Genomic DNA, 15,995 nt, shown 5'->3' on the forward strand with positions numbered 1-15,995 from the left:
CTGAGAACATCCCTGCATTGGCGCTTCAGTGTGGGAAGGCAGGGTTAAATTCCCGGCCAATGCTACATTTTTAATTCTAAGCATCGTTTTTGCGTGCAGAAATGATGCTGATGTCACTTTCAGGAAACGTATGGTTATCATTCATTGAATAATTTATGGGACAATTGATGAAAATCCTTGTAAATACTTCCTTCATCATGTTCTCCGCATGAAACAAAGCGGTCTGAAACTGAAGCCAGTGACTGTGTGCAGGTCATCTAAAGCATGCAACATGCACACACACTGATTTTCCACTGGGTTACTGGCACTAACAATTAAGAATTACTGAACACGCAGTGGCGCTGGATGACCATGTGATGGCAGCTTGTCCATGGCAGACAAGACAACAATATGCTTTATGATCAGCTTCGGTACCAGCGATGAGTGTGGTTGTCTGTGTGGACACAAATGACGCTTGTCGTGTGTGTGTGTGTGTGTGTGTGTGTGTGTGTGTGTGTGTGTGTGTGTGTGTGTGTGTGTGTGTGTGTGTGTGTGCACAAGACACAGAGCCACTTTGTTTGATAACATCCACCACCTCCCTCACTCTCCTCTCTTCGCCCTCATCCTTGATTAAAGAATGAGACAAGCATGTCACGCACTAATGTGCACACGCACCCGCGCGCGCACACACACACCAAGAGGCTGTGACACGTGCACTCAGGACAAGATAGATTGAGCTGTAGTTGATGTGAGAGCTCTACCAGGAAAGCACGGGCGCACATAAAGACGCAGCGAGACGTATTAGCGGAGCTTGTCGAGCTTTTGCAAGAGCAATGAGGAGGGATGGAGGGAGGAGGGGCATGTTGGTGGTGAGGAGGGGTGGGGGGGCTTGTTCCCATGGAAACTGTGCAGTCAGCACATCTGTACGTGTTATGCGCTGTCCTCTCTCATCGGCATCCCGCGGCCTCTCCCCACCACAGCTGGACATGACAGCGCGCGCCCACATGCAGGAAGACGCACACACTCGCGCATCTACGCACAACCGCTGCTCTGACACCGTTGCCATGGCGACCATAGAGCAGCCCCCACTCACCCATGGGATGTTATCTTAGTATATGAAAAAATGCATATGTGTGTGTTTAGCTGGTGTATGACAGAAACCAGACATCCACACGTTGCCCCTCTGTTTCATCCCCTCATTTTATGCCCCCCCCCCCCCGCCTTTTTCCTTCTCTCCCTCTGTCTCTCGCCCCCTCTCCCTCCAAGCATGAGGAGAATCAATATGTTTTCAATTTGCAGCAGAGCCTTCCTCCTCTGCATCCTAATCAGGCTCTGCCAGCCCTTTGACTTGAAGAGAAGAAGAAGAAGAAGAAGAAGAAGAAGAAGAAGAAGAAGAAGAAGAAGGAGAAGAAGAAGAAGAAGAAGAAGATTTTCAATATGCAGCCAAGATGTCCAAGTCAAGATCAGCGGAGCATATGCTGAAGCAGATTTTTGTGCTGTTTCACGACAGGCCAGGTCATCCACAGCTTCACCAACTTCTGTAACTGACTGTAATCACTCACTGAAGGTTTCTGTCATCCGTCTTCCTGAAAGAACGCTGTAAGGGTTTAACATATTCCATGATGAATGAGTATCTACTACAGCATTTCACCATCTTGAACAATGAATTTGTCAGCGTTCAGCATTCATAGCTTCCATAAAGTTTGACCAGTATGGCTTGAGCGTGCATACTGGAAATCATTCTAACTGCTTCCCTTCCCCTGCGCTGCACAGCCTGTCCCTCAAAGCTCGCCACCCAACTGCTCTCTTGGCACATGATGTGCGATGTATGATGGGAGAGATTTCCTTATTTATGACATGCAGGCTTTCACTTCAGACAACGGTCTGAAAGACTGTGCATTGAGTACTATATGTAGACAGTTTGGGTTTAATTACCTTGTTTGATTTTCAGGATTTAAGGTCGAACTTGTTGTAATCATACAATACTGGATTGCACAATGAAATTCAGTTGTAGCCCCGTCAACTCTACACACACAGAAAATGTTTAAACAAATATTAAAATATCTTAAATTATGGTAAAATATAACAGCAAAACAGGTATAACATAGAACGAATTATATAAAAGTAGTACCAAAGGAATGAATAAAAAAGGAGAAGAGGGAAGGTAGACCGTTACGTACTGAAAATGAGGGTACTGAGAAATCAGGGTAATGCAAAAGCTTTCAAGCTCTTCTATATTATTAAGTCCTGAAACTTGGAAATTATCTTAAAATAACTCTCCTATGGCATGAACATCCCAGACTCTCAAGCTGCCAGCATATGGAAAATAGTAATTGCTAAAAACTGAAATTTGAAATCCAAAACAGTGTTTTTAAAGAATGTACCATCTCTGTCAAGGCGAGTATAACATGCCACAAGACGTAACGGTGACAGAGGCTATGCATGCTCGGCTAATATCCATTACATCTGGGCAACTTCTCTTGTGCAATATTATATATTTTATTATATATTTTTACTGTGCAGTAGTACAAAGATACTGCATCATTCCTGTGCCAATTTGGTAGAATTAGGTAAAAAGATTTAAAGCATGAGGGTGCACACCACAAATCTATTCTCATGCACTCTCCTGTCTGTGCTGATGTCGTTATGTGGCACCCGATGGCAAAGCCGTGCATTGTCTGTTCATGTGTGGTATGTAAGGGTGAGGGTGCACTACAACGTCGTCCAGTGCGACGCTTTGTTATGACTGTGTTCTGTCTTTATTGGCTGCTTTTGCTATTGGCTGCTGTAATGACTTGATTTCTCCAGAGGGATCAGTCATCACCATCTTATCCTCTTGTGCTCGTAAGGCAAACAAAGTCATGCTGATTCCTTAAGATATATCGTGTCTGAATTGCTTTCCCTAATACTGTAATCTGGCTCTCTCATTGCACTTGAGTCTTTCTACATGCCGCCCTCCACAAGAAGGTCAGAGGTCAATGTCACTACAGATCAGTGATCGTGGAGCTGGGCAGGATTCAGTGTTTGGCTCGAGGACATTTTCAGGGCTGCAGACATGCTGCTTGAACCGGAGTCTTTTGGTTGGAACACAGATTTTAAGGAGGGCTGAAATCAGGCTTAAGGCCTCGTCACACAGTTAGTAACTTAGCTGCTGCACTGAGAGTACGCAGAGATGCCATTTTCTCTTGTGTTACCACCCTTCTATCCAGGACTGACAGGCAAAGCTGCCACATTTGGCATGAGCTGTGATCATGGAAGAATTACAAGCATGAATCTATATCTCCATGGAACATGAATGTCTCTGCACATGCAAAATGAAATAATGAAAAGATCTGTCAGGTTATGAGCTATAACCTGTGATGATGAGTCACTAATCAATTCTACTGATCACTCAGGCGTGAGAGTTTCATGGCCGACGAAGCTGTGGAAGTCTTCAAACTGTCACTGACATAACACTCGAAGTCAATACAGAAAATCAACTGATGAATCAAAAATGATTTTTTAAAATTCCTGATCCAATGAATCCCAAAATATCTGCTCTCACCTCACAGCTCTATAGGACATGAACATGCTTCGAACTGATGTTGCTACTTGCACAATGAGTGCAGGATAACTGTAAAAAAACAGAGAATAATGACAAACAGGTGAGAGGAGAGGAGGTGGGCTCTGTGCAGGCTGGACCAATGTGTCAGCTCAGGACCGTCCACACCACCAACACAAAGCACAGAAAGGGTCAGAAACTCACCGACGGAGACGATCTGCAACAGGAAGTCGGAATATAAAGTGTAAAATCAGGAGAGAGAGAGGAAAGGGAAGAAGCTGAGGTGGAAGAAGAGGAAAAGAAATCTGGATTGAGCTCCTGCCTTCTCTCCTTCTGCTCTCCTCTGCCCCCATTAACGCTGACTTGTGAAGGGGGAGGAGTGCCTCGGGACCTCCCTCGTTCACCCAGGAGACGAGAGGAGGGAGAAGTTCACCTCTGTAACAGCAGGGTCTGGCAGACAATACCTTGGAGGACTGAAAATCCACAGCAATTAGCCCGTCTCTCCCTCTCTTTCATCGTACTCATTCCTGCACTTATCTGCTTATTTAAATGGTAGCCGTGGCTTAAGGACGGAGGCCTACGTGGTGTCTGCTGATTAGCTCTTTGACCTGCAGTCTCAACCTTGAATTCGAGGCTTTTTCAAGGTGACTAGTCACTCATTATCCTTAAAAATGTTGATCACACAGGTACAAAGTATTTTCAGCCTGGGAGTAAAGTGTGCTTGTAAGACTCGATAAAATCTTTTTTTTTCTTTTTTGAAGACTATAGAAGTTGCAAAATCTCTCTCTGATTCTTAAATAAATTGCTCAGAATCCGTTGGATTAGCTGAAAAATGCATTTCATAAAGCTGAAAATAGAGTTCACTAACAAAGACCAAGCCAGTAAGATAGAGATTTAATGCATGTTTTGGATGGAGGAGAGCATAGATGATGAAGGATAATATATCAGCATGAGGATTGAAGAATAAAGGAAAGTAGGGCTGAGGGTCGAGGGAGCAGGGGATGGCTGGATGTAGCGAAGGAGGGGTGAAGGGAAAGAGGGATGAATGGATGAAGGGTCGAGGGTCGAGGGATGAAGGTAAGGAGGGACGAAGGTCGAGGGATGGAGGGGTCAGGGATGGAGGGATGAGGGTAGCAGAATGCAGGAATAGGGGAGCAAAGGTGAGGGATGAGGGGATGAAGCAGAGATCTGGGTCATGGATGGATGGATGGATGGATGGATGGATGGATGGATGGATGGATGGATGGAGTGCGATGATGGACCAGTGTGAGCTGCTGGCGTGGAGATGGGATGGAACAGGGAGCTGAGGCTCTGGGTGGAGCAGCTGCCTCTCCAGATGTTCTTGGATTTTCAGGTGAAGCCCAGTGTTTCCAGTATTTAAACGAGAGACAAGGGAAAAAGAAAAAAGGGGATTTGGGGGGAGGGGTGTAAAGACTGAGGGCAAAATCAATGAATCAGGTGAGCTTAAATAGTTTTGTGTGGAAATGTGACGTGTTCAGGGCATCGTCTTGTTCCCAGACCTAGATTTAAAACTTTGTCTATTTTTCTCACATTGGACAGCGACACTGCACATTGTGTAAATAAAGGAGAATTAAGAATAATACAGGGATCTAAATAAAGAATAAAGTATGTTTTCATCTCATTTTGTGACTGTGAGCTTAATTTTAAGATGCACTCAGAAAAGTTTTTCTTTCTGAACTCACTGAGGTGAATCCTGCTGGATCCTCGTCAGTGTGATCTTGTTCCTCTCACTCGCTCACAGATGACAAAAAAAGTTTGATTTCATGCAGAAGAAAAATCAAAAGCCGCACAGCGGTGCAGTTGAATTGTTAATTGATGCATAAACCTTTTGGCTCCTGATTTTTTTTATTTTTGTTTTTGAGGATTCACAGCCCTTCTACAAATTCTGGGGTAGAGAGTGTTGATGTATTATTTATTTTATGCAAATTAATGCTGAAAGGAGGTCAGGTCAAAACCATCTGACCCAAAAAATACCTGCCCTCTCTTTAGTTATGAACAGCTGAAGCAAACAGCAAAGATACCATTTGTGTCTTTGTGAACTGAACCCTGTACCATGACAGATGGTTGGGCCAATTTTGTTTGTGTGTTTGGATGAAATTGCTCTTTAGAGGTCTTTGCATATTCTCTAACGAACAGATACGTTTTCCATAAATAACTAAAGCTCTAGCATAGCATTTTCTATTCTTCAGCATAATCATATTTCTCATACTCTCATGTTTGTGAGCATGTTGCTGTTTACCCCTCTGGTAACAGCTTCTGATAACAGTAAACATTTATTCTGACGGGGCAGCTAATGCTAAGACCAAATTGGAATAAAGTAGACTTAGAATAAAGCTGCAGCATGTGACTGTAAGTATACTGTAAGACTGCGAAATGACAAGAATTCCAGCGTCCGACCCATTTTAATTCAGTGTACGGGCTGCTTGTTGTCTAATTACAGTAATGTCTGAAAATGAACATGGACATGACGTATTGAAATGATTCCACTTTAAATGTTTCCACTGTAAATTAAAAGCAGGAAAACTGAGGTGTGGAAAAACACAACCGAATCAAAATTTCACTTTATGTCTTTTGCTCCAAAACTCCACTTTCAACTCTGAGGAAGAGCGAGCGGCAGAAAGAACAATCATGTGTTAGTGCATCGCTTCTGAAAGGCTTTTTAATGTCTCATTTTGCTTCATCACTACAGCAGAAGATTTTCAAAAAGGCATGGATCCCTTTACATCAGCACAGGCAGGAAATTTTCCATTTTCCATTGTCCTCCATGGAGTACTGCCACGATGTGAATGCAGCATGAAGTGCTCTTAAAAATATATTCAAAGCTGCAGACTTTTCTTTCTTTGCTCCTCTCTTATCTGCTCTCCTTCTCCCTCCACATTGCTAATTCACCAGCACACCACCTCTTTCTGTCTGGCTGTGACTTTGCTGGTGGCGCTGGAGCAGAGCAGAGGAGGAACTTTCGAAGTAGGCCAGGTTGCAGCAGGTAACGCAGAGTCATTCATGCAGACTGGAAGCTCGCGATGAGAGCGAGAGGAACAGGACACCCTGGCTCACCCTCGGGCAGCGAGGGGGAGATAGAGAAGAGGGAGGAAGAGGGAAGAAAAAGAGGAAGGGAGGACAGAAAAAGTGCTTGGGAGTGTGACAGAGACAGAAAGACAAGGACTGTGAGGCTAAAAAGGAAAAATAAAGTGAGAAAGGAGAGCAAAGACGAGAGTGGAGCCACGTTAGCCTAAATGTACCAACAGGACTCTTGCATGTGTCACAGTGTCACAGTGCAGCGCTCACGCTCGTGCACCCGCCTTCTGCACTCACACTCATTCAGAATACCCAGCAGAGGCTTACGAGCTTCAGACAGGGGACACTGTATTTCTAATGAGATGAATCACATTGGTAACTAATTTGAAAGGAGGACACACGAAATGTGCTTGAAAATTGTTTGTTCACGTAAGGAAAAGGATGGCTTTTACAAAATAGCATCTATAGCCCTAAAAGTACCCGAAGACACACGACAAATGAGAGCGGATCCTGAAAATGACACATGCACCATTAAAAAGCATGTTGCTATCTCCAGTTCCGACAGATATTTGGTGCTGCACTGAACATGTTGCAAACACGACCTTCTTGGATGAAAATGCTGGAAATGTTAAACAACAGACAAACTGCACGTGTGTCATCAGCACTCGAGCACGCAGCAACAACAATGCAGCAACAACGGCATGCTGGTCATGATTAAGGGATTTTCTATGCCTCTCCTCTCGTCTCTGGCCATCAGCAACCAGAGTGCAGCAGGGACTTGAGGCTGTGGCTGGATGAGAAGAGAGGAGGAGGAGCAGAGTAGAATGTTAAACATGTCCTCTAGACCCCAGAGGAGGAGGAGGGAGGGCGGCCAACATGGCAGACTGTTCGCTCTCTGCCTCGCTCGTCTTCTCTGTGCCTCTGTTTCCATCCCTCTCTGTCTCTTCCTCTCACTTTCTTCCTCCCACTCTATCTATCTGCAGCTTCTCCTCTTCTTTGGAAATCTTTTGTATCTCATTTGGAAATGGTTCATATTCATCACTCCGCGTGCCTTTCCAGAATCTTCAGATGGAGTTTTGTCACCGTGATTGTAATTCACTCAGTGTATGAAATGTTATTAGGCTAAAGGATTTGCGTCACTGAATGAGGTAACGCTCATTTGAAAGAAGTTAAACCTGTTCTTTCAGAATGACTGATAGAGGAGTATCATAATACCTCAGTGTACCTTTTTGGAGCACTTAAATAGCCTTAGTTAACAAATCCCAACATTTTTTTGCACACTTGATCGTCCCTTTGAAAAGATGAGATTGTCCCACAGCTGACGACATGCAGCAGATTGGAATGGCACTAAAAATGACAAAGCAGCTAAATGACACTTCCAACGAGTACAAACCAAAATAAACCAAACAATAACCCAAAATGACTCATATGACCGTTTTCTGGTCAGCAGCGTTAGCTGAGCTTAGCACAAAGACTGCGAACAAGGGGAAACAGTTAGCCAGCTCTCGTCACAAAGCTAAAAAAATCCACCAGGACATCTAAAGCTCACTAATTAAGTCTAATTAATCTGTAACGTAACAAAGTGTAATTATGGATCGACTTTCTGGAGTCTTGTCATCAACGTGAGGTTGCCAGGCAACCAGGAAGACTGAAGGAAGTCACTACGACAGGCCAAGAGAAAGTCATAACCCCTGTTCTGTACAGACTGTACAAACAAGATATAACACGTTAGTGTCAAAGAGCCTGATCTCAGCAGAAAACCAGCCATAGTGGCTGTGCAACCAGCTGGTTACGAGCCATATTTACCTCCAGTGGCTGTGGTAATTTTGACGGGAGTGAAGGAGGAGGTCAGGTGATGTTGTATAAAGAGCAAGAAAGTCTGCATTGGGATGAAGGTGAGGTGGACGGAGGATGGGTCAAAGAAGGCCGCACTTCATGTCACGTGTCAAACCGAGTCAGTACTGACCCATTTCAAGTTACAGAGCTTAATTAGGTTATACCAAGTGTGCAGCTGTTACCCCTTGTTCTAAATCATTTTGCTAAGCTAAGCTAACTATTTCCTGGCTGTAGCTTGATATTTAGCATAGTGACATTGATATGCTCTTATAACTCTCTCTGTAAGAGACAAACATGCCCAAAATCCGAAATGTCACAGTAGTCCATCAAGTCTATGTTCCTATGCAAAGGCAGGATAAAAATCTGGTTTCAGTTCAATAATCTGGTGCATACACTGACAGGAGCACGTGTGCACATGTGTGGACCAAGACATTAACAGAAGTGCACTATGCATGCCGTCACCCACAAATGGTGATAAGACAGAGCCTCCCTCATTACATCCACATCAGACTAGTGCTGCAGCAGATTCCTATGGCCTTTCAAAGTTCGACATTTTGACATTTAATTACAGCATCTCCAACAGCCAACTTAGTGTAATTTCAAAATGCTAGAACAATGCCAAATCCTTTGTTCCAGGTTTCCTCAGACTGGTCGTGTCTCTGGCATTATCTGAAACATGTATGGATGAACTAGCAGGCTGAAGCGGTTGCTACCACTTAGCTTTTTAGTTAATATATTCACTCTGAGTCTCCTGCATTGCTATTTCAGGCCGGCAGCACTAGCAGCCTTGTATCTAAAAGGTGTAGTGAGATACTTTGCATATCAGAGGCTGCAAATGGCAGCAAGAGATAACTGTGAAAAATCTTAACTTTGGTACCTAGAAATCATGAAACGTTGTGCAGGAATCGCACCTCCTCTGTGAGTTAGCCTTTGTACTGCAAAGCCCACAGCTACATCGCTGCTATGTGTGTAGGACGGGAGCTCCATGCATCTGAAACGTCATAGCTCATGTTATCTGAGAGAATCTACTGCCTGGTGCCAGTATGTAAATAGTCTAGATCAGGACTTCACTCTCCATTCATGACCATGTCGATAGTTTAAAACCAGCTTGTTTTGCTCTAAATATTCGTTCCCTTTTTACTTGAATGGAGATCAAGTTACATGTGTTGACCATGTTAAAGGGTCAGCCCGCTGATTTCACTCTTCCCTCAGTTTGGGCTGCGTCATAAACTGGAGGTGAGGTGTTTGAAAGGAGCGGGCGCAGACAAGGATGCTGTCGAGTTGCATTATGGGATATCTGCTGTGTCAAACTTGACCAGACTTTATTTAAGGAGTCCCCAAACATTTCAGTACTGCAATGCTTAACTGCTGGACGACACATTTAACTTCATTTTGAGTTGCTGTTTTGTGCTTCGCTTACTTAAGTTCCTAAATTATGTCACCAAAGAAACTGCTTTTGATATATGAAGCGATGCCAAACGGAAACGAGTTCTGAAAGACTGAACATGGTGAGTCTCACAACGGGTTCAGAGCTGGTTTCAGTCTTAATTTGTGATTCAGAACTTAATGTGTGCATCATAAGGATGTGCTATGGGCAAACTGATCGACTCATGTTGGAAGATGATGTTTTTCTCTGCTGCAACCCATTTTTATGATTTAGACCACTAACACTAGCATCATTTACTTTGTGATTTCTGTGAAACAGATGATCTGTAGATCGCAGCAAAGCGTTGACTGTGATCCAGTGTCTCCAATGCTTTTCATTTAACATCGTCAGTGTTTTTACTTTAAATATCCCCTTTTCAAGCGAGACCTGGTCAAGAGGAGAAGCAACAACAGCAGCGATCCACTAAACCACTGCATGAAGACACTAACCTGCTGCCTTCATGAACAACTAATCACCCTCATCAACAGCATAGAAATGTAGCTTCAGCCATCTTTGCCTCTAAACATAAACAGTTAACCTCAAGGTCAGCCTGCTGCACTCAGTAGCTGTGTGTTTATGTGTGTGTCTGTGTGTGTGTCTGTGTGTGTGTAGCCCTGGCAATCCCCATGAAAATACCATGTGGCTACAGAGCAGCCTATCACAAGAGGGAGACAGTTGCCGTGCTTCTGTCCATTTCAGCACCACGAAGAGGCAGCAGGAACCGCCGTGCAGCGTGAGGACGAGCACGATGTGACTGCGAAAACACAGAAAAACAAACAAAACAACGAGATTTTCACACAAACTTCAGAAAACATTCACAGATCTAATTAATGAGTTCTAAGCACAAATATAGAAGCTGTCACATGTGCAGATGCATTCATTCAGATTCCGGGTGTCGTCCTCACCTGCATCTATCTACATTAGCATTCATACCTGCAATGTTTGGGCGCTCAAAGTGTACATTACCTTTAAAATGAACTGTTTCTAATGTCTGCTCTGTGATCATCTGTGAGTCTGAATAAGAATAATATGTTTAGTTGATTGGTTGTGACAGTATCAGAATCACTGTCTCCTCTGCGAGGCGAGCACATATGAACCATATGACGGAGTCAAACGTGCACAGCGTGGATCACTGAGCTTTACGGCCAAGCCCATCTATCTCTGCTGAACCCATCCAAGCCTTCGTGCTCAGCTGGGTGTTTCACACTCGCCGCTCACCTCTTTCACCATTTGTGTCTCATATCTCCCCTTCGCCAGGAAATTAAAGCACACGTCAGTCTGTGGGGAAAATAATAAGCTGCTCATGATAATAACGTGACACCGTATTGATCCCTGTCAGAGAATTGTCTTTTTTCTTGCCCCGTCTGCTGTGAAGAGGTCAGAGGCCGGAGGTCAGAGGTCGTGGGGTGCTGCCTTGCTCCAGGACACTTTATCAGGGCAGAAAATGGCTGTCAGGGATTTGAACTCGGTTTACGTGTTTTTAGGCACTGGTCACACCTGCTGCCTGATGAAATGCAGCACATTTGTTTTATATACCATCTGGCCTGAAACATGTGATATTCCATACAATCTAAGCCCAGATTCCTTTAGCAATTTAGGACAACTGCACTGCAAAAAATATCTGCCTTAGCCAGAAATCTGCTCTACATTCAGCTCTTACTTTAACAGGGCACTGCCACCATCCAGGCCAAAGCCGCTACATGCTAATGACACTGTCAGGGGCTGAAAACGTGCACACGGCACTCGTTCAGGGACTGATTTTAGTATGTTTAGACTCTAAAAGTTTCAATTTGATAAATTATAGGTCAACAAATATGAATGAATAGATGACTGTTTATGTCTGCACCAGACTTTTGTTCCTGCTATGAAGACCTTGGGAAATAAAATGCTATTTATTTTACAAGTTTCTGGGTTTCCTTGAAAGAGGAGAAGCAGAGGATGTTGTCTTGATTCGCAGATTTTTTTTTTAGATATGAAAATAGCTCATTATAGCATCATAACTGCAATATAACTATATTTCAGATTCTGTTTAATCTCCTCTCCTATTTTTAATCTATTTTGTTCTCTTTTAATTGGCTTTTAATCGTGTTTTAAATATGTAAAGTACTTGGATCTGCCTCTGCTGTACAAACAAAGTTCCCTGGCTTTGCCTGAATATGAAGAAAAATGAAAAGAAATCTTCAAAATGCTGATAGAACACGTGATTTTTCTCACCACAAGCCACACGTGCCTTTTTGGTTGAGGGAATGAAACGCTGAGCTTCAGCATCGGATGAACTGACTTGTTGAAAAGGACATTTTTTGCAGTGCGCTTGTTTTTGCGTAAAGTGCTGCTGCTGCGCACGGAACATCTCCCTCTCTCTCTCTTCCTCGCTCTCCGGTTGTGTCGATTTTTTTCATCCTCTGCTTCTAACCATCATCCACCCCCTCCTCCTCCTCTCCTCTCTCCACTTCTATCTCAGCTCTGCGAAGAAGAAAAACGAGGAAACCAAGGATTGACGTGCTCGACTTGAAATTTGCTATTTTTGCGCACATATCCCCCACGCCTGACAGCCTTGCCAAAATAATCATTGCCTCTGATGATTTCTGATGATATTCATGTGATGACAGTAAACGGCTGTGTGTGTATGTGCGCTCGGTGTGCTCCGGTTGGCCGTGATATAACCGTGTAGGATCGTTTGGATGCTGGAGGAAGAGGCTCTGACGCTCCGGGAAGCTTCGTCCATCCCTCCGTGTCCTCCTCATTCCTGCGACCGGCTGCATGACCGGTGATGCTCGGCCTCTCCGCCTGGATGCGCCCCTCTCTCCGCGGTGTGCCGTCGGTACCGCTGCCTGTACCCCCCTATAGCAGATTTCCACTGTCGCCGGAGAAAGGTCTAGGGACCACATATGGAAACTGGGGATCAGAATTTTAGGAAAAAGGAAAACTAAGCAGGCTGTCGTTTGATTTTCATAACTTGATATTTTTTCCTCCTCTTTTTGGCTTTTTTTTTTTTATTTGGAGAGAGGGGTTGATCGTCCCTGGTTGGTTTATTTTCCTCCATCTCTTAAGGAATGGCTGGTTTTCATGGCAGTCATGGTACCGGCTGATTATTTGCCATTATTCATCATTCTGTCCTTGATTTGGGGGATCGCTTGATTCTGCTGGTTTGAATTTGTTCTTTCATTTCTTTCAGCACATCCGATCCTTATTTTTTTCAACATATTTCGGGCCCTGCCTGTCTGTCTTGCCTGTCTCCCGTCACCCTCTTCCCACAGAATACATGTGAGAGCCTGATTCTTCAGAAACGCCTGAGATGAGCCTCCATAATTCACTGTTCCACTGGGTTACATCAAGGTAGTCAGATCTCATCCTGAATTGTGTCATCATCTGTCGGAGGTCTCTGCTTTTTTTGGGGCCGTTTTAAAGAAATCAGGCCACCAACTGTGTTAGTCTTAACCACCCTCCACCCCCACACCCCAGTGTTTCTTCATCCCTGTTGAGTATGAATTAATTCACACTGCGTGCATGCGTGTGCTGGTCCGTGTACAGGTGTGTGCGAGTGAAAGTTTGGCTCTGTGAGCAGGTGTGTGTGTGTGTGTGTGTGTGTCTGCTTGTGTGTGAGCCAGAGAATGACAGTGTAGGCTGTATGTGACGGCCTATGTGGGAAAAAAATTAAGCGCTACATGCACATATTCCATACATCACCGTTGAAGCTGTGAGGATTGTAATACTTAATACATGCAACTGCTTTAGTCGGCTCAGACAGCCAAATCCAGGCCTGAGACAGCCACAGAGAAACAGAGCAAAATCCTCCATCTCCTAATTATCTCTGCCTTTTCAGAGTTTGACATTTAGAGGCCTTCCAACTCAACAAAGTAGGCCTAGATCCCAGACCAGGTCTCTTGTGGGATCTGCTGGAAGCCTGTGTTTTTAGGTCAACATTTTTTCCAGAGCAGGGCAACTTGCTGTCACTTGAGGACTAGAATTTCGAAACCTCTGTAGCTGAGGCTTCTGTCATCCCTGCCAAAGTCTGTTTGACCCGTCTGTTGGGCCAAACAGCCTCCAACCCCCCCAAAACCTTCACCCTCATCTTAATTTTCACCTGTTTGCTGTCCCACCCCAAAACCAACCATACGATTTCCCCCGAGCTCCCCTAACTCCCCCGCCCCCCCAGCGGCCCCCCGCTACCGTCGTCCGCCCGACACCGCCCACCCCCCGTTTTCCGAGCTGGCGTGGCGACGCAAACTCACAAATATTTACTTCCTGTACATCAAGAGGAAAGGGGGCCCCCCTTTCGTGGAATGCGGCAACATGGGCGTGTTTGACCGCGGAGTTCAGATGCTGCTGACCACGGTAGGGGCCTTCGCCGCCTTCAGCCTTATGACCATCGCCGTGGGGACAGACTACTGGCTGTACTCGCGCGGCGTCTGCAAGATCAAGAGCACCAACGAGAACGAGACCAGCAAGAAGAACGAAGAGGTGATGACGCACTCGGGCCTCTGGAGGACCTGCTGCCTGGAAGGTGAGCCGGAGATGCACTGAAGAAGCCATATATACATGCACCGATACACCAGCAGCACAGGCAGATCGATTCCTACATGCCCACACACACACACACACACACACACACACACACACACACAGTCCTGCGTTTGCACTCACATGCCTACACATACGCTCACATGCCCACACTATTCTGTATGTGCTCCGCATCCATTTCCACTCATGAAATGCTCTCTTTAACCTACACACACCTCTGTCCTCGCTATCTGTCTATCTTACTAAATTGTCCCTGTTAGCAACTTGTGACATCATATCCTTCTTTCCCATGTATTACAGGTCCTCCTTCATTTCGTAATGATGTACCTTTAATTGTAAAACTGCAGCATCCTTCACTTGTTTCCATTTGCTCGAATGCAGGAAGACTTAACCGAGTGTTGAAATGCTGAGTGATGAATGCAGCTTCTGCCTCACAGGTGATTTGGATGAAGCTTCCAACAAATGGTGTTTGGTTGCTTGCTGGTCCAGGGTTTGGTTTGTCCTTCTGGTCTGTCATGGCCGGTGTGGAGGTTGGCCTTTTCATTGAGCGGCAGCAGAGAGTAGCTCAGCTCAGTTGGCTTAACTGCCACAGCGGACCCTAAAGGACACACATAGTCCAGCGAGGTGTACAGCTGACTCATATGGCCACCAGTCCCGCTGTAAACTTGTAGCTGTTTTCATTTTCAATATGTCAAACTTAACATGTTTATCCTCATGACAGGCTGGTAAAGGAAGACCAAAGCTTTAGCAGTTTGATTTGGCCAGTTCAAATGGTTATCGTAGCATCTTCTCAGTCCAAATGACCTCTGTGTAGTATCTTCATCGCTGTATCTGTGAAGGACGGGAACTCACTGGTGTCACGTAGCTGCATTTTTCTGGCTATGTTGTTTGTTGAAGCATCATATGAGGTTGGACTGAGCATTGGAATGTGTGTTTGCATCCAACAAGCAAGATGACTTTTGAGGTCATTTAGAAATGGACTCACACAGATCCAGTATAAGAAGCGAGAAGGATTACTGACGTCCAAAGCGCTCACATAGTTGTATTAGTGAGTGTTGAAGGTCACAACCCGTATCTGGACATCATCCTCCTTCAACTCTGTGGGCTTGTTCCAAAAACTGCCAACCTGTTTGAGCTTTTTCAGTTAAAATCTAGACTGTTGCATCACTGTGTTTGTACTCAGGTTGGTCTGGGAGCTAAGATGGAGAAAAATCTGGTGTAAAAGCTGCCTTTTCACAATTCAATTTCAGTTTCAATTTTATTTGTATAGCACCAAATCACAACAGGACATTTTCCATATAGAGCTGGTACAGACCAAGCTCTTTTATCCACAGAGAACCAACAATATAACATAACCTTCAAAACATCACTGAAACTTCCGGACAAATGATAGTGTTGGTTTGTGTATGTGAGAGACAGACTGAGGACAGTGGATTGGACAGAAAGAGCGATGTTTGATGCTATGTGGAGAAAAACATGAGGTAGGATTCTGAAACTGCCTCCAAAAACCTTGTAACTTCAACCTGACTCTAACTCGCTCAACTGCTGATAGACGACTAAACACGAGTCGAGTTTTAAAGTGTGCTGCAGCAATGCAATCATACGCATGCACACACACACACACACACACACACACACTTGCTGCTGAGGGTCTAG

At 44.7% G+C, this 15,995-nt stretch overlaps 1 protein-coding gene across 3 annotated transcripts in view; it reads left to right on the forward strand.

The window, feature by feature from the left end:
- The first annotated feature begins 12,222 nt into the window (after positions 1-12,222).
- LOC139339980 (voltage-dependent calcium channel gamma-2 subunit-like) overlaps positions 12,223-15,995 on the forward strand; it is a 366,973-nt gene continuing 363,200 nt past the window's right edge. For all 3 annotated transcript variants that reach the window (XR_011602931.1, XR_011602930.1, XM_070975497.1), the window contains exon 1: positions 12,223-14,322. Coding sequence is in view for 1 of the 3 variants with exons in the window: in XM_070975497.1 (XP_070831598.1) it covers positions 14,112-14,322 (211 nt within the window). In the remaining 2 variants the exon portion in view is untranslated. The remainder of the gene's footprint in view (positions 14,323-15,995) is intronic.

The sequence above is a fragment of the Chaetodon trifascialis genome, chromosome 2 (assembly GCF_039877785.1).
Source record: "Chaetodon trifascialis isolate fChaTrf1 chromosome 2, fChaTrf1.hap1, whole genome shotgun sequence".
In the NCBI taxonomy this organism is placed as follows: Eukaryota; Metazoa; Chordata; class Actinopteri; order Chaetodontiformes; family Chaetodontidae; genus Chaetodon; species Chaetodon trifascialis.